This window comes from Electrophorus electricus, chromosome 2 (genome assembly GCF_013358815.1).
Source record: "Electrophorus electricus isolate fEleEle1 chromosome 2, fEleEle1.pri, whole genome shotgun sequence".
NCBI lineage: Eukaryota > Metazoa > Chordata > Actinopteri > Gymnotiformes > Gymnotidae > Electrophorus > Electrophorus electricus.
Genome location: NC_049536.1, coordinates 15,419,130 through 15,446,256, shown reverse-complemented (window position 1 = coordinate 15,446,256; position 27,127 = coordinate 15,419,130). Strand labels below are relative to the sequence as shown.

Below are 27,127 nucleotides of genomic sequence, written 5' to 3'. Positions count from 1 at the left end.
GATGAAAAGAGGGTTAAAAAAACAAGCAAGAGCAAAGGTCATAATGAAAAGAAGACGAAGGGAACGATTTTGGGCTCTTACGGTTTCTGGCTCCCCATTCCCAAATCTGAAAGAGGCACATGAACAGATTAAAAGCATTTCTCCAAAAGCATACAAAATTAGCTATGCTATCAATCAGTAACAAAAGACAAATTGAAAGCGTTATAATATTTATAGGAGCATATATATTCTATCATACTGGTTGAAAGTAGGATTTGAATTTAGAGCTAGATAAAAATTGCGACTTTCATTACTGAACTTAAGTAGTTTTCTTTCTTTGTATTTTTTAGTTGTATGTTGTTTCTCTGTTTGATAATGTTTCAGAAATGTACCTGCTAACGCTCCCTCAGTATTCATGTCTACTAATATTTTCTGTCAGTATTCATGTCTACTAATGTTTACTGTCACTTTTCATTTCTTTGGTGTGCTGCACTGAAACTCACTTCCAGCCAGGCTGGCCATAGTGGAGTCCAGGTCTCCTCCCATTGGTTTCACTGGGGAGGCAGCAGGAGCAGACATGGCTGGCATGAGCATGTCTCCCAAACCCCCGAATGCTACAGGAGCGATGGGCGAAAGAGAGCAAGACAGAGACAGAAAGTGAGTAAAAGAATTACTCAGTTTGCACACATCCATCGAGTGAAAGTGACAACATCCGTTAAGGGTCCAGACAGAAAAGTGACCGCACAGTGGACTTTAACAGTTTATCAAAATCTATTATGACTATGAGGGATCAAATAGATCACACTTAACAGATGCAACGAAGAACAATACATTGACAGCACAGGACAACACCAACTTTCCCACAGCACAACACTCACTATACATACACAGCATATGTCAGTGCTACACAAAGTACCCTAGTAAAGCATCTCAATGTTTAGTTCACGCTATATAGCCAGTGATTGGTTTGCTCTATATAGTTACATTACTGTATATTATACTCTACTTCTATTATCCTCTAGTTTCTATTCTTCTGTTATAGACTCATATACAGCATGCAGCGTTCTTTCTTCCATTATTAAAATCTCAGCTTATGTACCTACCATCCATCCATCCATCCATCCATGTAACCTTTTAGCCATACTTGCATTTAAGGTGTTTCGCTACAGTCTGTTCTGGCACCCAGGCTAGCACCCCCCCCCCTCCCCCCACCACTGAGCTAGCGTGTGTGATCTGGGGCTGGGTGTTCTGCTGCAGCGATGCACTGTAGGATAGCAGCCTGCATATGGAGCGTTGTCAGAAACTCACCGTGGCGCAGGAAGAAGCAAGCAATGACCCAGACCAAGAGCAGAGGAAGGGGACAAAAAGGGAGGGGCCGAAAGAGGGAGGGGCAAAGAGGGAGGGGCGGAAAGAGGGAGGGGCAAATACAGGGAGGGGGCGGAGAGAAACCATGACACGAGTGAAGGAGGATGAATCAATAAAACAGCAGCAGAATGGGCATGACATGGGGGCGGAGAAAAAGTAGCCACAGAAAACAAGAGAAGAATGAGGGAGAAGCAGCATAAAGAGAGTGGAGAGAGAGCCTCACAGAGCAACTGAACGCTAAGGCGTGAGAGTTGGGCGTTCAGGGCACGGGCAGCAGAGCAGGAGGGATGGGCAAGGGAATGGGATCTGCTCCACAGTTTGAGCACACACACGCCACGAGGCGCCAGCCCAAGCGCCATGCTGGCACTGACTTCAGCAAAGCCAATCTGTTCGCAGTCACACGCACGAGGTGTCACATGATGCCATGTAGACAAGACGCACGTCGTTATCTGCGATCAGTCGCATGCTCATATAATGAGAGACACACGCAGGTATCCAATGAACATTACTCTGGTGCTGACTGTATTAACCCTGGACTTAGGTGCCTTGGTCCAAAACAAGGTTCTACAGAGTATAGTGTTGGTGCGTGAGACACCTGTTTTCTTTTGCTCTCTACAAATATACAATTCACAGATAAAAACCAGGGGCACATCAATATGAAAAAAATATCATATTGTGATACTATTAATACATATTATCATTGCAATATGTGTTACCCATACAAAGCTACAAGTAAACCCTGGATGTGATGTGGTGAAAGATCGGCCCGCATTATTTTGATCAAGATTGCTTATATTTGTTGGGTTGTGCGGGTGCTGTGATTCATTGCGACAACCACTGATCAGCTATAGCTCATCTGCTTATTACAGCCTTTTGAAGGAGCACTTGTAGCAAAGGCCAATACTGCAATAACATTCAACAAACAACTATTATGACAAAGCGGTCCGGCTGGAAGCCGTCGGAAGCTGTCTGTGGGAAACAGAATGGCACGTGAGAAACAGGAGCAGCAGTTGTATGTGCGGCAGGGCCCAGCCTACCTCCCATCAGGTCTCCCCCCGCAGATGTCGCTGGCAGAGCAGATGTGATCGCCGGGGCTGCTGGGGTCGCCGAGGCAGCCGCAGTCACAGCCTCTGTGATGGCGGACTGGCAGTCAGCAACGCCCGTCGATTCTGCAGGGGGCGTTCCAAGGCCAAAGAGAGCATTTCCGTGTAGCATGAGGGGTGAGAACAGCTAAGAATGAGCCACCAGCAGCCATCTCAGGCGGAAGGCGTTGACAACACAGGAGACAAAACCACAGGCACACGTGTGCATGGGGGAACCCGTGCACAGTTCGTGGTTAACAATAGCACAGTTTTGTCACGTCAGAAACTGGCACCCGTGAAATAATCGAAATGCTGAAAATAACTGTCATGCCAATAAACACCAAAGCAGTAGTCATAGACAACTAAGAGCCAAAAACCACCCCACCCCCCTCCCCCGGCACTCAGTACGCACCCCTGCCCTGGTCCATAACCAGCCCGCTGTCTGGCCAACTCACAGGGGCCGAGAGAGCAGCAGGAGGGGGGCAAAACACATCTGCATCAGGAGCATGAAGAGATCGTTTAACTCATATAGCTGTGGCTCTAATGACTTTGGCCAACTAACTAACAATGACATGGGATGGGTTATGCGAACATTAAAATTATGACACGAGGAGTATGTCTTCCAACAAATTTTATGGAGTTGCATGCACTGTACAGGAAGAAGTACAGGAGAGATACTGAAGATTTAAAAGAAAGATGTGTGTGTGTGTGTGTCAATGTGTGTGAGTGGAGGGGGTTCCTTCCTGTCACCCCAGGGGAGGAGCAAAATTAGCTCACCTTCAGTAGCCAAGGACAGAATGGGAGGGGGGGGGGTCAAGGCACCAGGAGAGGAGAGGCACCAGAGGGAAAAGTGTTTCCATGTAGCACAAGGGCTGAGAAGGGATACGATTGGGGGAAGAGGGGATGTGGTGTACCTGACAAAAACACGTCTAGACTGGGAGCGGGGTCTGATTTGGGGACAGTTGGTTCCGGTGTGGACTCAAGAAAGCCTGGAGGTTAGGACAGGGACCCAACACACAATATACACGCACTTGGTAAGCCCAACCACCATAACGACAATAAAAACAACGCAAACATATGTAGGAAGAAGCCAGCACATCCACAAAGAAATGCAGACTTATTTATACACAAACCAATCCAACACACCAAACTATAGGACCTAAGTGGAAACAGTGATTCATGTGCAAAAAACTAGATGACTTATTTTCACATGAATGAATCATTTCTTCTTAAAAATAAGATGTCAAGAAGAAAGCATTACTTTCCACTAAAACGCATCAAAACACATGCATATGACAACAATGTCATATGCATGTTGTCATGACTCTGTAATTTGATTTGCTAGAGGAAAGCAGCTGGACTACATCTGACACTGTAATATGAAGGTGGATTAGTTCAATGGTGTCAATAAAATTGCTTTACATTTCAGGTTTCTCTCCTTAGAATTCTCCTTCAGAGCATGACATTTCACTGAGGTCCTTTAACACGGGCACACAGCAAGCATTTACCACTGAACAGATCTAACGTCGGGGCCACAGGGGCAGCCGTGGGTGCACAGGGCACAGGGGGGGCAGAGATGGTGCTGCATGTAGCGAGGGGGCTTTGAACGACAGGAGGCACCAGCGGGCTGAAGCCCGAGGCCATGACCTCCACTGGCTGCATGGAGAAGAGGTCAAGTTCCGGGTTGACGGGTGAATGGCCGGAAGCTGGTGCAAAAGGGTCTAACCAAGGGGAAGTAGCGTGTGGACAGAGAATGGCACAGTAACAGTGATGACAACAGCACAGTAACGGCGATGACAACAACATAGTAATACTGATGATAACAGTTCAGGAGCACACAAGCATCCACGTTTGGCCCTCGTGGACATAGACTGAGAGAACTGCACTGCACTGCAAAACAGATGGGAGGAGACCTCATGGAGGCAGTGAACAGTTCTGTCACATTCATTTATACATCTCAAGGAAGCCCTGGTGACAGCTGGAGTCAGGGCAACCAGGAGAGGGAAGAATAGGTCAGAAAAGACAGGTCAGGGATGATGGGAAAAGAAATTCAAACATGATACTGAGTCCAGGACCACCCATCTTTCAAAAGGGAAGATAATATCTGTATTTAGATTCTGCTTACACTGTAAATAGTTGTGTTTGTGTGTGTGTGTGTGTGTGTGTGTGTGTGTGCACGCAAACGCGTATGTGTATATGTGTGTTTGTGATATGGTGTGACAGTTGGTCATACCCCACACTGAGTGCAACTCGTGACGTTCATAAGACATTGCCATGACAACGCAGAAGAGCAATCACCATAGCAACATCCATCCCAATTCAGGGAGAGAACAGTAGTCACTGAAAATACAGCGTGACTAGAGCCACGTGTAAAGGCCATGTGGTATGATGGTAAAGAGCCTTCGGAAGTCATTAGCCTGAGTCCAGCAATGAAATACTTTCCAACACATACAAATACAGGCTTGCCAGTCAGTAGATATTTCCTCTCTGTCCATCACACACACTTACACACAGACACACTCGCGCACACACACTTGCTTTACCCACCCACCTTCTGAAGCGGCAGCATCACCGGCCCCGCCCTCCGCTGCGGCAGTGCTGGGCTCACCTGCCGGAGGCCCAAACATGTCTGACAGCCCAGTGTTGCCCGAAAAGCCCAGACAAAAGCCAAGGGAATGAGCCATGCCAAATGACAGAGAGACAGAGAGAAAGAGAGAGAGAGCAGACCTTAGTATTTCAGAAAATAAGGAAATCTGAGTAAGACAAACCTGCCATTCAGTCTGTAAATATGTGAAACTACATTGAAATCAGGCACAAATTCCCCCCAAGGTGGCATATATAAAAGTTGAAGGGGTCTATCTAGACTATAGGGCTGGATTTCTTTTTTCTAGAGCTATTTTGTTACTCTGATTTAAGTTACACAGCATCAATATGACAGACATTGACACATATTAACTCTCCTGCTTCTCTCATTCTGCAAACTTAACAGTGGCTTGTAACTGAACCTTCATCTACACCTTCCCCTCATTCAGAGGTTGAGCTCTGAGACTTGTAGTATTCAACTCAACTCAGGGTGTCCAATAGTGAATGAAGATAAAAGAGGCATAGGACAACAGTGCATGAGAGAATGAAAGACCGTTATGAAAGGGGAAGAAGAAAAGTATCTAACTAGTCAGGATTGGGCTTAACTGAAGCAAAGAGGGTTCTTAAGAGGAAGCTTTGACCAGTTATCTTTTCCTTCAAAGTTTCACTAATATATTGTTATCTCAAGCACGTGTGATTGGCAGAAACCTAACTGGGATTTGCCTGTAGTTTCAACATTTAGTTTCTTTTTCATCTGAACTAGGGTAAGTTTAAAGCCATGTGTTTGGCATAATACCAGTCTGGCAAAAAAATCAGGACTGGAATTCCACAGCATTCCATCAAATTGGTGAACCTCCCCTGGACACGACTAGCGGCAATTAAGGAAATGCTTAATGCTACAGTACATATCAAATTGAATAATGTGAAACAAAATCACATATAGAGAACAAATTTTGATTTTCTTTTTTCTGTCTGGCAGTTTTCCGGAGGGAAATCTATCTACTGACCTCCAAGGAGATCCGCCGAGCCTGGCTCGTAGCCAGCAGCGGTAAGGGGAGGGGCTAAAAGGATGGTTGCCTCACCAGTTGTGGCGCTAGGCGGAGCTGGCGCAGGACAGGCAGAGTCTACAGCGGGTGAGGGGTCAGGAAGGAGTGTCTCCGTAGTAAGGGAACCAAACTCTACAAAGCGAGGACCCCCCCGATCCCGTCCGGCCAATAAAACGCGACAATGTAATGAACAGCAGCACACACGCAGCAGAACAAAGGACAGGAGCACATTTAAGAGAGAGAGAGAAAGATATGACCTTAGACAAGGTTGAAAGGAAACACAGCGTGAGAAGACAACAGTGGACAACTACAGGTACGATTTACACTGATGCTCAGCAGTTTGTCCAGGAATCTGTTTAACCCTGGGCGTCAGTAAAACACACACAACATGTAATGAGTCTTATAAATATCTGGGATGTACAGTACTGTGCAAGTCTTAGACCACAATGTGATTTGTTGTTTTAGCAATGATATATTGACCATATATAATTATTTCCTGTTTCTACAGGCTACAGCGGCAAGTATTTCGTGTGACCTTCCCTTACACTTAAGCAATGGCAGGAACCTGTCTCTCTTAAACCTAAATGGAATGGAACCTGGATGGAATGGTACTAAATATTAGTTCTAACAGTTCAGGGCAGTCTCCCCAAAAGAGTTTAAGATGTGCTTAGTGCCAAGGGAGGTCACACTAAATACGTTTGCCTGTAGAAGCCATTTTGTTCTGAAAATTGTGGTTTTTGTGTACATATTTTGTGTACTTTCTGTTTGTATCTTAATAAAGAGACTGAGAAATAATTATATATGGTCATTATACCATTGCTATAACAACAAACTGAATGGTGGCCTAAGACATTTGCACAGTACTATAGAAATGTTCCCATGTTGAGGTCTATAGTCATTGCTTAAGTGACACTGAGCAACACGGCAGAATCAATGCATCAAACATGCGGAGCACAGCTATGGTCTGCTCTGGAAAAAAATAAACTTACCCGATCCCAGCAAGTCTGGAGCAGCAGAGCAGGGAACACAGGAGAAACGCAGCAATAAGTGAGACTGTAGATGTCCTTAGTGCTCCTTAGCAAATGTTGCACAAACTTTTCATATGAAGTTTATAATGCTGTCATAAAGTCTTTATGAAGTGTGGGGTCGGCTGACAGTATCTCAAGAGCTCTTTACCTCCCCAGGACGTAGGAGCAGCTGAAGCACCCCCTGCAGGAGGCCCTGAGGAGGACAGTGGGTCCAAGTCCAACAAGGAGCTAGAGAGAGGCGGAGAGAAGGGTGCGCCCCGCTGTCATTAAAAACGTGTCTCTGAGGAGGGAACGCAAGCACTCAAGCAGGGAGTCAGCACTCACTCGGTGACAGGCTCCACAGCAGCCTCGGTGGGCGGCGGCTCCAGGGTGGGCACTGCCCCCCCTGACTTGGCTGGAGTGGAGGTCGGCGACACATTGTTGGTGGGTGACCCCTGAGGCATGGTCATGAAAAGCACATGTGTGTATTTAGCGGTATGCGTATGTGCAAGCTCGTGGATATATGTACACGTGTAAGGATGCATGCGGCGAGGGGAAAACTCACCTTTGTTGGAGACCTAAGGGTTAAAGGAAGGATTTAATGGCTGTTATTAGAGAGCAGGTCCTTCATATCAGAATCTATATACAATAACAAATGAGTAAGTGCAAATATGTACAGCACAGAGCAGAAGGAGACTCACCCATCTCTGAGAATCCAAATGGTACAAACCGGAAGGAAAAGAGGAAAGGTCATATACTGTGTAAACCTGTATACAGGTGTACAGACTAGTAACTGTAATCCTGTACACGCTGTGCATACATATTTATTGTTTTGATCACTTTTTAACATTCTATCTTAAAAATTAAACTGTAAAAACAACAGATCCTTTGGATCCTTTTGTATTTAAAAAAAGTGCTTTCATTTTTGGCTTTAATGTACATGTCCAGCATCCTTAAGCCAGCTGAGGTCTCTTACCCTTTCTTTCCTTCCAGACTGTTCATGTGCGTCTCCAGAGATTCCAGAATACTGGTGGGGGCCTGAGCATTAGACACACACACACACACACACACACACACACAAAAGCACACACAAATGATTCAGCACCATTGCCAAGGCAATGGAACCCCCCGCAACTCCACATCCAGTTTACACACCATCAAATGGCAACACACTTAAGTGGCAACGGTAGTCTCAAAAACACTCCGACTCACCTTGATCCCGTTCCATTTCCAAAAGCACTAATTACTAACTGTGAAAGCTACTTCACATCACCTCAGCACACCATCACACAGCAGACCGAGTGCATGCAGAGTCCCAGCGCGAGTGCTACACCTCAACCCATCGCTCCCTTCCGATCAGCCGCCACACCGCGTCGATAGCGTCCTTCGACTCTAGTCAATTGAGTAGCTGGACAGCTAAATTCATACGCAGCATCTGAATACTGCAATCACATTGGAGGGTGACAGTCTAAATGTCCCATCCCACTGTAAATACGAGGCACGCATGCTAATCATGTACAGTCTCGATCTTCAACACGAATTCTGATGAGTTTTAACAGCAGATTGCGCCATTTGGCTGTTGATCAAATTAAAGAGCTACGAGTTAAGCTGTGTGGCCTGTGGAACTCTGCTGTGGTTACCGGGTCCTCCCGGCAATGGATAAAGGGGCAGTCCTCATTGGATGGGTCTGCCACGTCGACCACCACCCCAGGGTGAAGACACTGAGAACACCAGTGTCAGGTGGAAGATGATGGGGGAGGAAGACCCAATGAGAACGAAAGTACTCAAAAAGAGCACGCACGCAAATATTTATAAAATTCTCTACAGTATAGTCAGAAAATGTTATTAAAACATACACTGCATTTTGGAATGATGAAGCATATGAAAGTTGAGTTTTTGCAGGATGTTGTAGTTTACATGCAAAGTTTACAGAGTTTGCATGCGTTTAAATACATCAGATACACACTATCAGCTATCATATATCACAATACTTATGAATCCTCTAGTTAGGCATAATACTTCAGATAATTTATAATAAACCACAACATTTGTCCCTGACGATGATAAAACTGTGAGTAAATAAGTATATGCATACTATAGAAATCCTCGATGAGATTTGTGAAATGTCAAGAAAATACAGACTCAGAAATTAATTATTTAAAAACACTTCTAGTTATGCTGCTCCTAAAAAGAGTTGTTTAGAACCTCCCTTTTAAGGTGTCTAAACTGAGGATTCAGTTGTGTCTGCCAAAGTTATGTTTATTTAGGGAAGAACCAATACATAACATTTTCTCATTGTACCTTTCATACCACTCAGTTTCTTCACAAGAGTAGTCTAAATATGAATAAAAATTTGAAAATTTGCAAAAGAATTAAAGTTCTTAGATTAGACAACTTACATACGATATGTCAGGTATGTCATTTTTGTCCACTCCAACTTGCTGAAAAAGACAATGTACAAAATAAAATGCCAACACATCACATGACACACAAAGATAAAAAAAAAAAATCCCAATTTAATCATTAATTCTTTTCATACCTCTGCAGTTTTCATAAACTCTGAAATCTTGGTCACTCGTGTCAGGAACTTCTTGTACATTTCAAGCGAGTCTTTGCATTCTGACTTCTTCATTTTGAAATATTTCTCTGCACAAAACACAGAATTTTAGAATGCAGTATTTAGTGCTAGTAGCACTTTCACAAGTAGTAACCAATGAACAGTGAAAGAATTCTATGAATATCAATAAAGTGGCTTCACTAAACAGCTCTTGCCTAATAAATTGATTATTCCATCATTGTAGGAGGCAAAGAGTTTAATCAGATCCTTGAAGAGGAGCATGAAAGCTGCATTGATAATGCCATTGTTCAAATCTTTAGGATGAACCTGCAAGAAAAGATGAAACACAGAGGAGATGGCCGGCAATGTGACAGAAAATCTTACAGACTTCAAATATTGGACATTTCAAAGGTGTCCTCCATGAAACAAAACTACCCACATTTATGATTAACATAAATATATAAGTAAATATAAAGTAACTGCAGCTCTACATATAACAGGGCTAAGCTTGAATCAGTTTGGTCTGTAAATGCAAATACATGAAGAGACAGAAGTTTGTCGCTATTTTTCAGCCTCGGGCCGTATTTCAGAGATGACTGTACTCTTTACAGCCACAAATGGGATTTTCAGACAAGCATGAGGGTTACAGAGGCTTCAGGAATTGCTGTTCCTGGGAGAGATGCATGTTTTGCACAGCTCAGAAGAGAGGCCCATGTGCAAAAAACTTAGTTTTTCATATATAGATGAATATGATTCCATAAATTACCTTATCTAATAATATAATCCAGCACAGATTATTGTAGATTAGACATTTTACTAATGATGCATGATAGATGTTTGTATTTTTTATATACAGGTCCTGGAGTAACTTACATCAAACTCCAGCAGTGCATCTACTTGATTCTGCAGGGCAGGCATGGCCTTTAACAGTTTATCAGGAGCCATGTTCCGCATCACACCATCAGCACTGAGCACACACACACACACACACACACACACATACACACACAAACACAAAGGTGCAAATGGGATGTATGATATAAATGTGAAAAATACAAATAATCATTGAAACTTAAGTACTGTGCATAATTTTTGCTGTGGTTGTTGACTATACATAACATTTGAGATGGCATTATAATCCCGTATTATAATATACTGAAATGGCACCTTAAGTAAAACAGTGCAGAATAAATCATTTTAATTTTACTCCAATTGACCGGCTGTGAAACAGTCTCCAAAAAAAGCTCCAGTTCCCGGTGAGCAGGTGAGAATCGATTGGCATACCCTTTCTTGACTCGGGTGAAGTCGAAGGCCATTGTGCGGTAAGAGTAAGCTTTCTCATTCAGGTATCGCCCGTATCGTCTGATGAATGTGGACATATCGTAGCCTTGTAAACCAAAGGAAAAAATAATTAAGACAGTGAACCAGGCCAGGAGTCACTGCCATTTAAAAGTGTAGGCTGTCCATTGACAATACTGTATCACACACACACACACAAACACACACAAACACTCACACACAGAAACACACACTCACCATGGGTGCCAGTTTTGTCAATGAAGTTGCTCAGGTTGAAGAGAGAAGTCCTGGAGGCCAGGTACTGTATAAACCTCTGGGGACATTAAAACAGGGCAGTGAGCACACATGGCTGCGTTTCCAAAAAGCATCATAACACAAAGATCACCTTTATGTGTTGGAGCAAACATTACAATGAACACTCTCTCTTTTTTAAGACGATCTTAAAACGGGGTCCTGATTAGTGATTACAGAATGTTAAAAAAGCATGAAGAAAACTTCAGTGCTTCAGAAGGTGTGGCCTTTCATGACCTCTGACCTCATTTCCATGGATGCACATGTGGTGGGTGGTGACAAGGGCTTTGAAGACCACCACCCAGCTGGCGTTTGTCGCCCGCTCGAACAATGTGTCAGCCAGCTGGGGAATGTTCACATTCGTCTCATTGGTGGCAGAGATCAGGTCTATGGACGAACACACACCAAGCCAAACCTGAGAAACACTGGCATGCATAGGTTAAAAATCAAAAGGGCCAGTGTTTGTTTCTGTTTTCTTCTTAGATTACTGTAACATGCTGTATGACAGGCTTGGATGATGTCTACCTAACTAGCATATGATGATGTCTACAGGGAAACATCACGATAGACAATGACATGGGAGGGTTAGCATTATTCGTACAAATGTACCATACATTTTTATATTGTTTTTGTACAGATTTTTTTTCAGTGACTACTAAACTAATACAATAATTACTATTGAAACCTGGTACGAGATTGTCTGATGTCATCTATTTCAAATGAAGTGGTCACTACAGCATTTCTTCCATTTATTAAGCAATATTTTTTTTCATTTACGTTTTCTCACATCATGAATTAATTTCAGAAGTAGAAATATACATTCTAAAAAATAAAAACACCAATATAAAAACAACATACATTTTTCAATTCCTACATGAATGAAAATAGCCATGTCTATATAAAGTATATTTTAACATGTTAATGTAAAAGCTTATACAAACTCAAAAAGAAATTAAAATAACTGTTTTACAGTAAAAGGGGAAATGGCTGATATAGGGTTTTTCACTAGAAAATACAAATTCATCAGTTCTATGGCTCAAGTTGATTACCAGGTAAGTTATAATTAATAAATATAGTTTTGTACGCTATAGCAGAGACACTAGAATTATAGCAGGCAGGGCGTGCCCCACTGTTGGCATGGGGGTGTGGCATCACGATGCTGGCTCAACATCTGTCAGCCATCAACGATAGACAATAGTCTATTAGCCCAACCCTACTGGGCGATGTAAAAAGACTGCTGGTAGACTGTGTCAAGGCTCATTTAGGATTTCAGCATTCAGCTCTCAACACAACAGTTCAGAGTTCCTGACAAAGTACTAAGCCTAATTCTAATAATATTTTGTTAGGTGTCTCTATGTCTTTATTATGCTTCTATGCAACCTTCAGATGGAACTATAATAAAACATAATAGAATTAACATTTTATTGGTCAATGGAGGAAGTAATAATAAACTGTATGTCGGGCTGGTAATTGACAGTGTAGGCTACTCCACCAAAAATCTCTAAACGTTATTCTTCCTGGGGGATTGTGGGCAATTAAGCACACTCTACAACTGTAAATAAAATGGCTATAATATACAAAGGAAAGATGTGAAACAGCACCAGTAGTGGTGTCATGATCTGCTCCAAAGCCTGATCTAATTAGCTCAGTATACACTGGATCAGACAGGTGATTGCTGGCACAAGATGTCTGAATCCAGCTGTGGTCCCAGCATTCTATAAAGGTCCCTTGAAGATAAAATTGAATCGTAGATAAAGGACCAGAAATTTGAAGTAGAACTTTGGATAGATAACATAATCTGAATATAAAATAAGATGTAAAAATAAATTTTACTTGCACAGAACACACAATTACATTTTTAAAAAATAATTTTACACATTTGCAGAGCAACTGAAAGGGCAAAATCATGAGTATTAATTGACTGCTAAAGGTTAAAAAATGTTATATCATTTTATGTACCATGATAATTTAATAGTAAATTACTGTGATGCAAATCTTTCAGAGTCAGCCAGCCAGTTTAGTACATAGTGTTGAGTCTGACATTTTTTTGTCTTGTATGTGTGCCTATGTGTACATTTGCATAGCTGTGTGTTCAAGCAGTCCCACTGTCTTGGGATTACATCATTATTGCACTGCTGTCGTGTGACTAGATTATGTGATTAGTACAGTTAGACAGATTCAGCCCATCAACAGCGTTAGTCTATATAGAAGCCGATTTGTCTGTCTATATGTTTATGAGCCAACAGAGCCAGACACTCTGGAGAGGGGACTGTCATAATCCAGTCGTCAAGTCAAATGTATTTATATAGCACTTTTTACAACACAAGTTGTCACAAAGCAGCTTTACGAATGTATGGGTCCAGGTCCTTGATGAGTAAGACATAGGAGCCGGTGGCAAGCAAAAACGCCCTGTGTGTAACTGAAGGAGAAACCTTGTGAGTACCAAGACCCAATAGGGAATCCAATTCTGGGTTCCAAACATTTTCTCAGCTTTTCATATGCAGGCTGATACATAGCAGAACTGAGGACCATTCGCCACATCACATGGAATGTGAGGACAATTTTGACATATAACTGAAAAGCACTACAGATGACACTATAAATAAATACCCCTTCACTACAAGTAAATGCTCTTCTCAAAGCATGAGCCTTTTCATCTGGTCATCACAATATCATTCACCCTTATCACTGTCAGTGAGGTTCCAGTTTCCGTGGAAACTCGGGCCCATCTAATATAATTCTAATGATCTATGGGGAGGGGGTGGCTCACTTCTACTGAAGCACATTTTGAACAAGAAAAAATATGCCACATGTTTTCCCCAAACATTTTGCACTGTTTTTAAACAAATGTTCTGTTTTCTCTTGATTTTTTATTTTGAACTGGACCCCATGTAAGGAAACATACCAAAGAACCACAACAAGGCAGTACATTACATGAAACAAATTAATATTGTTGAGTTGGGCGATATGGATTTAATATGACTTCTGATACAGGTACCTTGGTTAATTGTAGTTTTTACAATGTAGCTTATTTAATTGTAACTTTTGCAAAGTAGCGTGGTTAATTGTAGCTTTTACGAAGTAGCTTTGTTAATTGTAGTTTTTATCACCATGGTGTGTGCGGTACAAATTCTCTATTCAGCAGCTCATCCTGACCACATGGTGCTAGTCTCAAGTTAAAGCCACAAAATTGCTTCCTTTCTTGTTTTTGATGGTCCTGCATGAGTCCATAATTGCAAGTGTGGTTTTATAGCTGGCTGAGGTATATAACATTCTGCATGAAAGCCTGAATGTTTGGCAGCATAAAACCAATCTTCATCTTAATCTTAAATCATAAGGACTTTGGGCTTGCTGAGAGTCAAGTCAAGTCAAATGTATTTATATAGTGCTTTTTACAACAGATATTGTTGCAAAAGAGCTTTACCAATGTCAGAGTCCAAGCCCCAGTGAACAAGGGCAACAGTGGCAACAGAAAACTCCATAGAGCACCAGGAAGAAACCTTGAGAGGAACCAAGACTCAAGGGGGGGGGCATCCTCCTCTGTCTGACAGAACTGTTAGGAACGTGTGCACACACTAGCAAACACACATACCCACGTGCGCATATAAACCTTCCTGTGCACTTAAGACAGAAACTATAAAGACTTCCCTCTTTGTCCCTGTATTGGTGTCCTCATCTTTGGCTGAGTAAATAATGCATGCATGCTTTGGCTGATCAATTTATAATTCAGCAGGCCTTGCCCTGCAGGACAGACTGATCACAAACCACGATGGCAGCAAAGACACCATTCCACCTCACTGACGAAAGCACACACTCTAGACCTGACCTACAGTTCACAGATCTCATCTGAGAGCACATGTATGTTTCTGACAAAACAAACTGTCCTTTGAATCTGCCTGTTACTGAGGTACCAAGGTAGCCTTAGAATTGGGGGTTTCACTGTAACACAGGTCAGCTCTCTCTCTTAAGCAACCACTTAAATGGCTACTATTAGCAAGGTGAGCCTTATGAGCCAGCCATCTCATGGGAAAGTCACAAGTGGTTATTGCATTATAGAGCCTGCTCATTTTGTTTCACACAAGCAAAAGGAACGAGTCATCATCAGTGAGATTCTACAGACTGTCATTTTACATGATATAATAAAATATCACAAAGCTTATAGCAAGCCTCTAAGTAAATGCCCAGAGATTACAAGACACAAAAAAGCGGATCAGGGGATAAAAGACTATCCCATCCACATTTGGTTATTACCTAAATGTGTTCTTGTTCAGTAGTAGTACAGAGCACTCAAATGCCCATTTCACACCCACACAAACCATTACGGACTGTCTGCAGTTCATTTAAAATCCACTTAAAGTGGTTTATTTTATAGTGGGGACCCCCTGCGTTTCTTTTAAAAGGTGTATGTAGTGTAAGCATGCGTCTCTACGTGCTGGCCTCTTCCACGTACACGCACTCGCCCATTCACGCTTGAGGCTCTACAGTGAGTACCAAATCGCGATGGAGTGGTGCTGAACTGGACAGCGCCAGGACTGGGTGCGGGGTTTCGAAGGCAAAGGATGCTTGATAAGGACACAGTTCACTTACAGTCCAAGTGTTTCTTCTTGGGCGCCATCACCTCGTGCGTGGTGGCTTTGCAGACCGCACGAGCCACATCTGATCCGGTCAGTTGGTACTGCGCAGCTGCAATACGATCTGTTAGCGTTTGCCCCGACATTTTCTCCCCTTAGCGTGAAGCACCTTAAGAATCAATTTCACCGGAAGAAGTGGGACGGTGGGCCAAAGGCATAGGTTGTTTGCCGACAAAAAAAAAGACCAAATCAAGGGCAGCCTTTTAAAAGCGTGTCTATATGTGGCGTCTTTTGGTTTTAAGTTAGTATCTTCTTCTCAGAATATCGCGTTCAAAAATAAAAGCAATACGTTTTCAAACCCTAGTACATAAAATTCCGCTAAAGTATCCGTTTTGACATGAGTGATTTTGCGCAAGGTGACACGGATTTTCACGGGGTATACGCCGCTATGTTTCAGTCCCCTGGATAATGTCCTTAACTATTACGTAACGCCCTTCGCCAGCAATATAATGTTTTTGGACGCCTCGGGGAGTTAATAGTCCAAAAACAGAAAGAATACGGCTCAGCCTTCACAATTTCGAGCAGCAGTAATATTTTTGTCGACAACCATTAAATCAATTCGACGAACTGACAACCTTGTTGCTATTTTAGTTTTCAGGCAGTGGACAACAGAACCCAAACCGATGCACTGAAGAAGTCTAGGTAAAATGTCAACCGACGTGCAAAAATACGGCTTGAGATTTTTGCAGGATGACGCACGGTGTCCTCAAGGACTTGCTGGTTACTCTCCGCTGGTAGCTGTGTAAGAGCCCGAGTAGATTCGGTTGGTGCCCTTCCCTATGCCAGACAGATGTGCCTGTGTACCGTTGCTGTTCTCATAGAACAGGAATGCAGTGATATCTTCTATTTTCTTCTTTATGTATTTTTTTCATTCGTATGCTCCTGGTACAGTTATGCAGCTACTGTTAGTCCTATCCTTCTCGTTTGTCACCGGTTGGTGGACGGGTTCAGGTGACGCATCATTAACGAGCCAACAACGTTATTCTCCTAGACGTGACGGGTTCTTAAAGGCAAGGGGAAGCCACCGTTACGCGCATGAACCTTTAAGGGTTAATTAAACACTGGGCACGCCTTCGAGTAATGCAGGACAGATAATATTGCCGTATACACAATTTAGCCTACTATATTGAAATAGCTAGACAACTGATAAAGAGTCTAAATTCAGTTAAATAGATTATGCATGTGCACATATCCGATTCAGCTCAGGGATCCCTTATGAAAATGTATATATGAAATAACATCTTCAACGAATACATGCAAGGGATTCATTGTAGCTTAGCTTATTACATCCTCTTATGTATTACATTGTCACGATTCGTGAACCTCAGTAGTAGCCTGTCACTTAGATTGGACATGTTACAGTGCCCTCCAGTGGTAAATGTTAGATGTAGCACGGTAGGTGTAGCCTACTTAATGTTAAAGATTTTGCAGCATAGTTGAAAGGGAACTGTTAAAAAATATTGGCCAGAAATGTAGCGACACTTGTATGTACTATTTATTTTTTTAACTTAAAACATTTTAAACCTTCGACTAATAAAGAAAACCTAAACCTAGATTATTACATTATTACTATCTACTATCAACATTATTACTATCTAAAACCAACTTTAATGTTTACTGGTCTGTCTAAGATATAATCTTAGAATTTATGACACAAAAAGCTTATTAAGAGACGTATATTTAAATTATGCCGAAGTTACATTTATTGTACTTTCTGTGAACCGGAAACAAATGATACCGTTTGACCCATACACACGTTGTTATCAAGCATGGCGCCAGGAGGGAAGATCAACAGACCAAAAACAGTACGTTATGTTTTGTCTTCTATATCCAGATGCTGCTTTAGCTATCTACCTAGCGGAATAGTTAGACTTAAACGTGTCCTACCTAGCTAACTAGTCTGCTTGTACAACTGCTTGTTGTAGGTACAGTGCAAAGGGGATTCCAAGGAAGTACTTTTCTAGCAATAGAGATCCCAATAGAACGACTGTGCAGTGAATTTTCAAACAAAAACCAAACTGTAGCTAGTATAGCAAGCTACATTGCAAAAGTTGCGGCTTTCTTTTAGATCCTTTACTAAACAATTTCACTAAACAATTTGGACACCCCGACCAAACTGCACATGCAGCATCACAGTAATTGCCCAAGCAGAAATCCATTCCTGAGTCTTCTGAACTACACGAGCTGTAATCAGTTTGACCAGCTGTACAAGTACACCTATTCAGTCCGTTTGCGGTTATCAAACAGGAATTGGGGAAGAAGCTCTTCAAGAGGCGGAGGCTTCTATCAAAACAGAAAAGGAAGAAGCATCGCATTGTCGGAGCAGTAGTGGACGAAGGCCTCATCACAAAACACCACCTGAAGAAGAGGAGGTTCGTGAATTTAAGCAAAGAGGGGCAAACATGTTAAATTCGTGTGAAGCTGGACTCACTTTTAAGATTGTGTGTGATGGTGGAGGGAAGAAGGAGATAGAAATCAACGAAACAAATTCAGATTCACTCTAGAACCTCCCATAAAGGTTTAATATGCTGCTCAGTGGTAAAGATACTCGACTACTAAGCAGAAGGATGCTATTGTTTGACCCCTGAGCAAGACCCTTAACCCTCACTTGCTCAGGTTGTATTTAATCATAATTGTAAGTCACTTTGGATAAAAGCATCAGCTAAATACCATAAATGTAAATGCTATTTAGACTTGGTGATTTATTTGCCCATGTTGACAGTTTGATGTTCATGACATTGTTTTTCAATTTTTAGTAGTGTTCATGAGAGCTTAATCATCTGAGGAACATCATGAGCGAAGAGCATTTGCACCAAGAAGTGTACCTAGTCCACTAAAATAGCATGTTCTTGGGTTATTATACTACCATCAGTCCAAATAACTCCCAATTTGAGACTTGTACCATTATGAATCCATGGCCATGTTTAACACTTGGCAACAGATATTGAGAACTGAAGACATTTCCTAGCTTTCTCCAAACATGAAAATGTCCAAATGTAGGAAAATGGCTCTTCAGGGGCCATTTCAGTTGCTTCTTACATCAGGTTATGCATCTATGTATGCCAGCCCTGGACAGACCTACAGTATTTACAGTGCTAATAGAATGCATTTCAAGATTTTAGAAACTGTAGCTAGTGACTGAATTGTGACTAAACTGTGAGCTTTGAATTGTCACCACTGTGCCTGTTTGCCAGGGGTCTGCTACCCTTGAAAGAGTAAAGAATTCCACAGTTTTGTGACTGCTGCACAAGTACAGGGACTGACTTTTTTTGACCCTGTCCTAGAGTCTAGACCTCTATTACCTCTGATCTTTTCTAGCTGAACCTGATAACTGCCATTCATCTTTGTACTTGTAACTTAGTTACTTAATCTTTTAACAACCTTTCATTTCATTTTATGCTGTATTTTTAAAAATGTCATTTTGACTTTACAGAAATGTGTCCTAGGGCTTAGTAATTCCCAGGGAGCACATGTAGCAGCAGGTTTGGCATGTGCATCGTAATGCGTTGAGTATTAATCTTACATGAGAGTCATGTGAGTGTTCTCCTGTCCCGTCCAGCACCAGCTCCAGGGCAAACATCACCCTGTCAGGAAAGAAGAAGAGAAAACTGCTCAAGCAACAGCAGTATATGGAGAAGGAGAAGTCAAGCATGGAAGGTAGTTAATTCTGGTGCAGAGTACTGCGTAGCTTTCGAGGGGGTGCCATGTATCATGGGGATTAACTTTCGCTTGCATACCAAGACTGTGACCTGCTCACTAGGACTTGGTCCATATTGTTTTGCGCCATGAAGCTTTGCAGGTGGAGGACTGGAGACCTCCTCTGGAATCTGTCGGCAGGATTCTTGTTCAGTGGGGGTTGCAACTCAATGCTGGCGTCTACGTTGAACTTTTTTACATTTTGCATTTTCGCCCCCTCTCCGTATTGATAATTAATCTTCATCATCCACCGTGGTGTATTGGTTTTCAGGGTCAGATGTGCGAAAATTGTGCACTGGCGCTGACATTGATGGCGTGGCAGTCCATAGTGATATTCTATACCTCTGTTCTGTGTTGGTTGGATGGTAAGAAGGGATATACCTGTTATTTTTTAAACTGAAATGAACTTAGCCTCTGTAACTTAGATATGTACAGGTGAGCTGTCATCATCTCAATTACTACCATGATAGTAGGAGGTAAAAAGCAGTTTTTATAGTCTCAGGGTAACACTCATACAGCCTACTATCAGTTCTGTCCAAAGCATTTGATCAAAAATAAATAAAGATCCATTGGCTCTTATGGAATAAAGAAGACACTGAAATGTTTTGCCATGCTTGTGACCACAAGCAATACTATTTTTGTAAGATTGCCTGGTGTCAATTGGGGTCAAAGTTTGAGCATATCTGCAGGTCTTTAAAATGTCTGATGTTGAACTAAATGAATATGGATACAAGGCAAACTCAATGGGCTTGGAGGCAGAGCAGACTGTTCTGACTGCAAAGTCACTACATTCCAAGTGTTTGAAAATAACTAGTGAGTACCGATGCAAGGTTTGGTGTTACCATGCCCCATATGTAAACAAACATTATGGCAAAAGTTATTTACTCTTTTGAATTATTTAATGAATTGATTACCAGGTTCAAACTCTCTTACTCCTCACATCCTTCCATGAAGGTTCAGCAGATATTTTAGATAGTATATAATTCTCAGTCTTCGTAAGCTCTTGGAGAAATCCATATTGATTCTTGAGGTGTGTTTTTCCTCACAGAGTGGTCAGAACGCCCTCTCCCCACATCCCCACTGCCTAAAGTGCTTGGTAGTTCCTGCACCGATCTGATGACTAACTGTTGCCTTTTCCTTTCTGTAGTGGAAATGGAAACGAAGAAGAGGACGTCCGCACCACGGCAGCGGAAGCAAAAGAAAAATGGCAGCTCGTCTGCTGATGTGGAAATGCTGGATGTGGAATAAGTTAACTTTACTGGAAGTTGCGGTGCCTTCTTGTGCCTGGCAAAATGAACTGATATAAGGTCATTTGTTATTAAGGGTGAGAGAGTGGTACGGAATGCTGACTTCATTGTGCGTCCAAATATCAGCCGAACGGCAGTAGTATAACCTTTACGGCAGTTGGTTTAAAAGGTTCTCACTCTTTGTGCGCGTGCGTGTGCACACTTGTCTTGAGTGTTGTACACACTTGTCATACAGCTTAATTGCAATTATAGCACACGTTACAAAATTTTATTTAATGCTGCTATGCTGTATTTTTCTACATATCTACATTTTTCCAAAACCTCCTAGAATAGCCCAGTTATGGCTTGATGTGTATGAGTTCATTTTAATTCTTTGAAACTGATCATTCTCACATCACCCACTGAAGTGATTTGAAATGTGTGATATCTGTTAATCCACCAGCCTTAAATCTCCTTTTTACCTTCATATTGCTTTTATTTTGGTGTGCCTTCATTTTCTGTGACCTTTATGAAAGGATGGAACAGGAAGATCTTTATATTGGGAGAATCAACAGCAGTTCATGAGAGTAAAGATTATAAAGCTGACAAGGAGAAATAAGCAGAGTAGATGGCAGTTCTGTCATGTTGGTGAATTGCCCCCCTCCCCCCCACCCCGGCTTCATGTTTTTCTCAATCTTGTTTGGGATATCTTAAATGTTTATCTGAATAAAGCCCATCGGAAATTGCACTAATTCAGCACTGTCTGATTAGGGGCTTTGTATTCACAAATTATTTAAATAAAATCGCCACAGTACATGCCAACGTTCTTCACCAATGTTAATTCATCCTTTGATTTCGTAATTGTAGTTTGGCTTGATTGGTTTGGTAAATACGGGGTATGAGCAGACGTGTATCGTCATCGCTTCACTAGTCGCGCGGAGGACAAAGAGACAAAAATGGGTCATACTCAGGGAGCGCAAGGACCCCTGCAAAAGCCTAAGAGCCGCCTTTGAGACACTGCGTATTAGTCTCTAATGGTAGGTAAAAGAATCCGTTCATTAATGCATTGACGGCTAATGTGCGTTTATTTGTATAATGCTAGATGTTGGTCTAATTGCTCGGCGCCCTGTCATACAGCTTACGTTCTATTGTGTACAAAACACGAACCAGCGAGACTCCGTCGTGAGAGAACGCGGAGCAATTGTAGGAAAAGCCTCGTCTTGTGTATTTTAACCGTTTTAATTGTGCATTGATTCGTGAAGAGAATTTTGTGATAACTTTCAAAATGATTTCGTGATCGTAGACACCATTTTAGGCGACAAGTCCGTGTGAACGTCCTAAGAAGCTCCACGAAAACGGCGGTTTATTTTGAGATGTACAAATTTGCATAACCTGCCCACGACCATTTGTTAGATGAACAAGTTGTTTGGGTCATATTCCTACGAGCTATTTTGACGGTGAATGTAGGAGCTAAATGATACCGAAAAATAATTTTAGAAAAATGTTCTATTTAAGCTGTCCACAAGACTTGCATGTCCGCTGTCTTATGAGCCTAGGTTGTTATAACTTTTAAATAACCACTCAGTCCATGTTTTTTGGGAATACACGGAGCCTCACTTGGCTTTTGGAATATCTGATTAGGGCTGCATCACAATATCGTCTTGCTCCTCTTGGACGATACTCGATTTTAGATGCACATCAGCTGTCTTAGTACCTCCAGGCCTTCGTTATATTTTGCCAGCTGTGATTTTGTCGAAGTTTGGCAGTATACAGTAAACCCTGCAGTACGCGTCTGTTAAACTAAAAAGGACACCGTAGCTAATAGAATTATACGCGTATTGCGTAGATTTTGCAATCGTTCATGACGCGGTGGCATGTTTTATTTCCAAAGGTTTAAAATCTTGTAACATCATCACACATATATACCAGTGGTGCCCAGCTCCGGTTCTGGTGATCTACCGTTTTGCAAGGTTTTTTCCAACACTAATCTAGCACACGTTGTCTTAATATTAAGAACCTGCTGAAGACCATGATTGACTGGATGAAGCGTGTTAGATTAGGGATAGAACTAAACGGCAGGACGGTGGATCACCAGGATCGCACATGACTTAAACGGTTCACACTTCATCCGTTATATTGATTTCATCCCTAGACTCACGGGTCACTTCATGAAATGCACCTATAATCTAAGCATATTTTATTACTGTACAGTCACATACCTGTTCACGTACACAACTGGTCAGAAACTCCTCAGCCCAGTAATTACTGGTCAGTTTCTGACCACAGAGAACAAATTCAAGATTGTATTACCAGTAATTTTATAGCAATGTGGTTGCGTATGTTGACCTGATCCGGGCAGTACTCTGTTCCACAGCTGACCCCTGTATCAGGACTAGAGGATGGCTAACAAACTGTGCATGACAGTAGAGGAGTCTGAACTCTACCCGCACAAAGTGTTCCTAATAAAATGGCTGGTGTCTGCAAAAATGTACTAGTCCTCTCTATGGTAGCATCTGGAGTTCACTGATGTCATTGGTTGCCATGCCAGCACTCTGATAATGTAAAAACAACCCACCAGTTGTTTTAAGACCAGTGCATCAGTTTCAGAATACAAACCCACATTTGTAGAAAACATAAAACATGTCATTTGTCCATTCATCCATAAGACATCAGTCCTGCAGTGGCTTTATTTTTTACAATCTGAATTAGAAACATGATGATGAAGGCACAGTAAAAGGAAAAAAAAACTATGCTTATAAATAATTAGCTAGTTACGACACAAGTATTACGCGATAATAAGTATTTAAGATAACATGAAATGTGTTCCAGAAAAAAGGTGCAAGGTTCTACCGAGATAAAGGAGTGTACATGAACGGTGGACCCAAAGGACTTGAGACCGTCTGATGGAGTTTTACCTGCACATACAACGCACTGGTCAGTACCTCAGTTCTGAAATTATTTTAGTTCTATTAGATTTACATTTCTAAGAAGATACTGAAATTATAAGGATTGCTATGTTGCACACTAATCCTTCATTTGATTAAAAGTAGAAATAATGTGATATTACTCTGATCCAACATTGAAAAATGTGCTTGAAGTATTAAAGTACTAGAATGTACTTAAATATTCTGTACATTTAGAATGAGTTGGAACTATGTTGTAGCTGGTGCTCGTTGCTCTGTGGAACCATAAAAGATCATGAAGAGAGAAAAAGAATCAAGGAATCAGCCATAAATAGAGCTGGGCCTGATCGTGAAGGACTCCTGTTTTGTACAGTGCATATGCTAAGACAAAGGGAACATTAGACCTTCAGTATCAACCAGTTTATCAACTTCAAGCACTTGCTGAGAGTTTAAGCAAAGAGAGTTAAACTCTGGGTGCCAGTTCACAGATTTAGACTAATCCTAATCCAGACTTAGACTAAACAGAATTTGCTATGGTGTTTCACCATTGGATCTGCAGTTGCATCTGGTACTAGGTTGGGCTAAATCCACACCCAGAAAATGGGCCCTGTGAGTTTAAGCCCTCTTTAAAAAATCTCTGACCAATCCCAGAAGGACTCTGCTGACCCCGAGAAGCCTCTGGATCTCCTGAGCCCCAAAGCCATGTCCCTGGCCCGGAGAGGCCCCGGCTGGGGGGCTGTGCTGCTCCTCGCCGCTCTGCTCTTCCTCCAGGCCGACGGCATCACCTCAGCCATTGACGGAGAGACGTGTTACTCCAGGCAGCACCGAGACGCCATCGTCAACGTACACGTAGCGCTGAACGGGAACGGGGCCACAATGGATGCCAGGGTGGAGGCGGCTGAGAGGGACTGTGTCCTGGCCTGCTGCTCGGAAGAAGTGAAGCCAGGTAGGTCGCTAAGAGCCCAGCAGAGGCTGCTCTCTGTCTGTGACAGAGGCACATTTCATCTGAGGTTTGTTTTTTTGTTTTTTTGACGAGAGGCGACAGCGGAGGGCTTTGATTTTGCTAAACATGGATGAGTGCTGTTAAAAGATCGGTTTACTGGCATGTTCATTCATATTCATTTTTCAGATTCTTACTCGTATTCTTATTCAAGGTGTATGTGATCAGTGAGTCACAACTTCATAATGCCCTAAGTTGAAGAGTTCATGTTCAGAAAGCAATGGTCTACCCAAGTATTTTGTTCAGGCTGTCTAGATTCAGGTAGCCTTAATTAGCAGAATCAAGTGAGTAATACAAAGCCATGTAAGATTTGAAGTGTTTAAACTGTTTAAACCCAAATTTTTATACCGCTGGTTGTGACTGATGCATCCAGGATTTTAATGTCCTTTTTATTCTTTCATATTAAAGATGTAGCCACAACATTTTCAGGGTGACATTTACTTATTTCTAATCTGTTTATAGCCAACTGTCCTTGGTTGTACATAAAGTGCATAGCTTTAAGAATCAGGCATTTTGTTAGAAGGAATCAAGGCCTAATTAAGATGGTAATCTAAAGTTCAATCAAAATTTATTTATGTTTTTAAGATGGATCTGGTACCCCAGTGGCCTGCAATAGCTCCATATGTATCTCTTTCTTGCAGGTATAAAGTGTAATATGGTTGTGTATAAGCCATCAAGCAAAGATGGCGCTGAGAACTGCTACCTGTTTCACTGCGAGACTGAACACGACTGCCCACTGATGGTGGCCAATCCGGGGATCAACACTTATGACATTTTTAAAGGTAGATTTTTGTCACCAAAAGCTTTCAGAAAAGATGCTCTTATGCCCTTTGTCTTCGGTATTTAATAAAAATTGCATTATGAGTAGTCTATGTTTTACAGTTTTATAACTGATACAAGTTTTTGGAGGGATGTCAGTGAGTAACTTTGTTAGCTAGGTAAAATGCTCTTCTTATCTGTTCAGTTATATCAGTTTGTTGGTGATTCTTCTGTGGGTGGATTATGTTTTATGGCTTTATGAACTTATTTTTTACAAGGCTTGACACATCCTGCTGTGAAAGGAAATCCTCCAACAAAACAACCCACGACTACTCAATCCACCTCAGCGACCGTAAGCCCAAAAGCCACGATAGCCACAGTCACACAGCCACCCCTAGCAACCACCACAACCCAGCCCCCGACGATGACAAGCACCACACCACCCACTACAACTACCACAACCACCACCTTGCCCATGACCACCACCACTGAAGTTACAACAAAGACAACCAATGCTCTTGCTACTCGTGAGTCTGCTGTTGTCCTGGTCACAATGCCTGTTGTAACCATGCCTTCCATGCCTGTTGCTACAATAGTGACTACCGCAACAACAAAGACACAAGTCAGCAGTACAACCACAGCAGTAACTTCAACAACTTTATCACCTACACTACCACCAAAACCGCCCCAGCCACATCAGGTGCCTGCGAAATCCAGCAGGCCGCTGAAACGACCAGAAGCCCATGCCGGCAGACCCAATGCCAAAACAGTTGAGATTTCCACCAAAACCATACCAACCACCACTGCCACTCAGAAACCAACAACCACCACTGCTCCAACTACTACTTCAACCACCACCAGCACCACCACCACTATCACTACTGCAACTACTACCACACCTTCTACTATGCCTTCTACCACCACTACCACAACTACCACCACCACAGCTACCGCAGAAAGGACAACTGTAGTAGTTGTAGGAACAGAGAATGATCTGAAGAACAAGGCCTTGGGGCCTGACACTCTGAAGCCTTCAACAGCTGGCTCCGGCCCAGGTAAGGCCCCACGGAGCCAGTCAGTTTGGAAGAACAGCCTGGTGGTGGTGGTGGTGGTCACTCTTATCTTCCTCACGCTACTCCTAGCCATCGTGGGCCGCAAGGCTGTGGAGTCTTTCGACAGGAGACATTACACTAGATTAGAGCTCAATGACCTGCACTACGAGATCTGAAGCCTGACCAAACTTACTAATAACCAGAAGAACAAAGAGACAATCTTGTTAAATTTGAAAATGTATTTATTTTTCCCCCTATCCACTCACTGGAACAAAAATACTGTATTTTGATACTTAGGTCTTTTGGGTGGGGGAGATTTGTTCCTCTACATAAGGTGTGATAACTGTACAATACAAGATGGAGACTGAGCATGAAAGCAAGGGTTGACACTTGAATGAAGAGCAATACAATGAACTCAGGAAGCCTCAAAATTGAGAATTAAGGACTAATGTACACATGGACATCCACTGCTACGGCAAGACATTGATGAGACCCCATATATTGGTTTAACATTTCACAGTGATTACAGAGGGGAAGTCAAATGAACAAATTGTAATCAAAAGTGAAGGTGTAGCAGGATAGCTGGGTAACCAATCCTTTAAGAGGCTTCATTCGTTCCATTGTCTTGACCTGTTTCTACAAAGTTTTAGT

At 42.2% G+C, this 27,127-nt stretch overlaps 3 protein-coding genes across 8 annotated transcripts in view; 2 read left to right on the top strand and 1 right to left on the bottom strand.

Annotated features, from left to right (window-relative positions):
* The window catches only part of LOC113586253 (clathrin coat assembly protein AP180-like), a 20,001-nt gene extending 3,134 nt beyond the window's left edge, over positions 1–16,867 (bottom strand). For 2 of the 6 annotated variants that reach the window (XM_035520249.1, XM_035520256.1), the window contains exons 1-19: positions 15,797–16,863; positions 11,454–11,596; positions 11,156–11,231; positions 10,904–11,006; positions 10,493–10,586; positions 9,835–9,946; positions 9,602–9,708; positions 9,462–9,503; positions 8,039–8,100; positions 7,764–7,769; positions 7,628–7,640; positions 7,408–7,517; positions 7,232–7,311; positions 7,045–7,059; positions 6,092–6,187; positions 4,978–5,055; positions 2,382–2,513; positions 483–593; positions 82–106 (exon numbers count right to left, since the gene is read on the bottom strand). In XM_035520249.1, coding sequence (XP_035376142.1) covers positions 82–106; positions 483–593; positions 2,382–2,513; positions 4,978–5,055; positions 6,092–6,187; positions 7,045–7,059; positions 7,232–7,311; positions 7,408–7,517; positions 7,628–7,640; positions 7,764–7,769; positions 8,039–8,100; positions 9,462–9,503; positions 9,602–9,708; positions 9,835–9,946; positions 10,493–10,586; positions 10,904–11,006; positions 11,156–11,231; positions 11,454–11,596; positions 15,797–15,926 — 1,535 coding nt within the window. In that variant the 5' untranslated portion in view covers positions 15,927–16,863. Of the gene's footprint in view, positions 1–81; positions 107–482; positions 594–2,381; positions 2,514–2,838; positions 2,920–3,340; positions 3,416–3,934; positions 4,148–4,977; positions 5,056–6,091; positions 6,188–7,044; positions 7,060–7,231; positions 7,312–7,407; positions 7,518–7,627; positions 7,641–7,763; positions 7,770–8,038; positions 8,101–9,461; positions 9,504–9,601; positions 9,709–9,834; positions 9,947–10,492; positions 10,587–10,903; positions 11,007–11,155; positions 11,232–11,453; positions 11,597–15,796 lie in introns of all 6 variants that reach the window. The other 4 variants (XM_035520259.1, XM_035520262.1, XM_035520272.1 and 1 more) reach the window with 3 other exon arrangements.
* Positions 16,868–17,550: 683 nt separating this feature from the next.
* Positions 17,551–21,578, top strand: c2h11orf98 (chromosome 2 C11orf98 homolog). Its single transcript, XM_027024262.2, has 4 exons — positions 17,551–17,645; positions 18,088–18,212; positions 19,400–19,497; positions 20,684–21,578. Exons 1-4 carry the CDS (start codon positions 17,610–17,612, stop codon positions 20,782–20,784), a joined length of 360 nt encoding a protein of 119 aa, XP_026880063.2. The 5' UTR covers positions 17,551–17,609; the 3' UTR covers positions 20,785–21,578.
* Positions 21,579–21,660: 82 nt separating this feature from the next.
* mansc1 (MANSC domain containing 1) lies at positions 21,661–26,652 on the top strand. The gene is made up of 4 exons (XM_035534295.1): positions 21,661–21,799; positions 23,592–24,611; positions 25,307–25,447; positions 25,703–26,652. Exons 2-4 carry the CDS (start codon positions 24,368–24,370, stop codon positions 26,650–26,652), a joined length of 1,335 nt encoding a protein of 444 aa, XP_035390188.1. The 5' UTR covers positions 21,661–21,799; positions 23,592–24,367.
* Positions 26,653–27,127: the final 475 nt, after the last annotated feature.

Bases quoted from the DNA above. Each gene is read 5' to 3' on its own strand.
- c2h11orf98 (XM_027024262.2), top strand. From the start codon at position 17,610: ATGGCGCCAGGAGGGAAGATCAACAGACCAAAAACA. The intron at 17,646-18,087 runs GTACGTTATGTT...GTTATCAAACAG, and splicing joins AGATCAACAGACCAAAAACA to GAATTGGGGAAGAAGCTCTT. The intron at 19,498-20,683 runs GTAGTTAATTCT...TCCTTTCTGTAG, and splicing joins GGAGAAGTCAAGCATGGAAG to TGGAAATGGAAACGAAGAAG.
- mansc1 (XM_035534295.1), top strand. From the start codon at position 24,368: ATGTCCCTGGCCCGGAGAGGCCCCGGCTGGGGGGCTGTGCTGCTCCTC. The intron at 24,612-25,306 runs GTAGGTCGCTAA...TCTTTCTTGCAG, and splicing joins CTCGGAAGAAGTGAAGCCAG to GTATAAAGTGTAATATGGTT. The intron at 25,448-25,702 runs GTAGATTTTTGT...ATTTTTTACAAG, and splicing joins CACTTATGACATTTTTAAAG to GCTTGACACATCCTGCTGTG.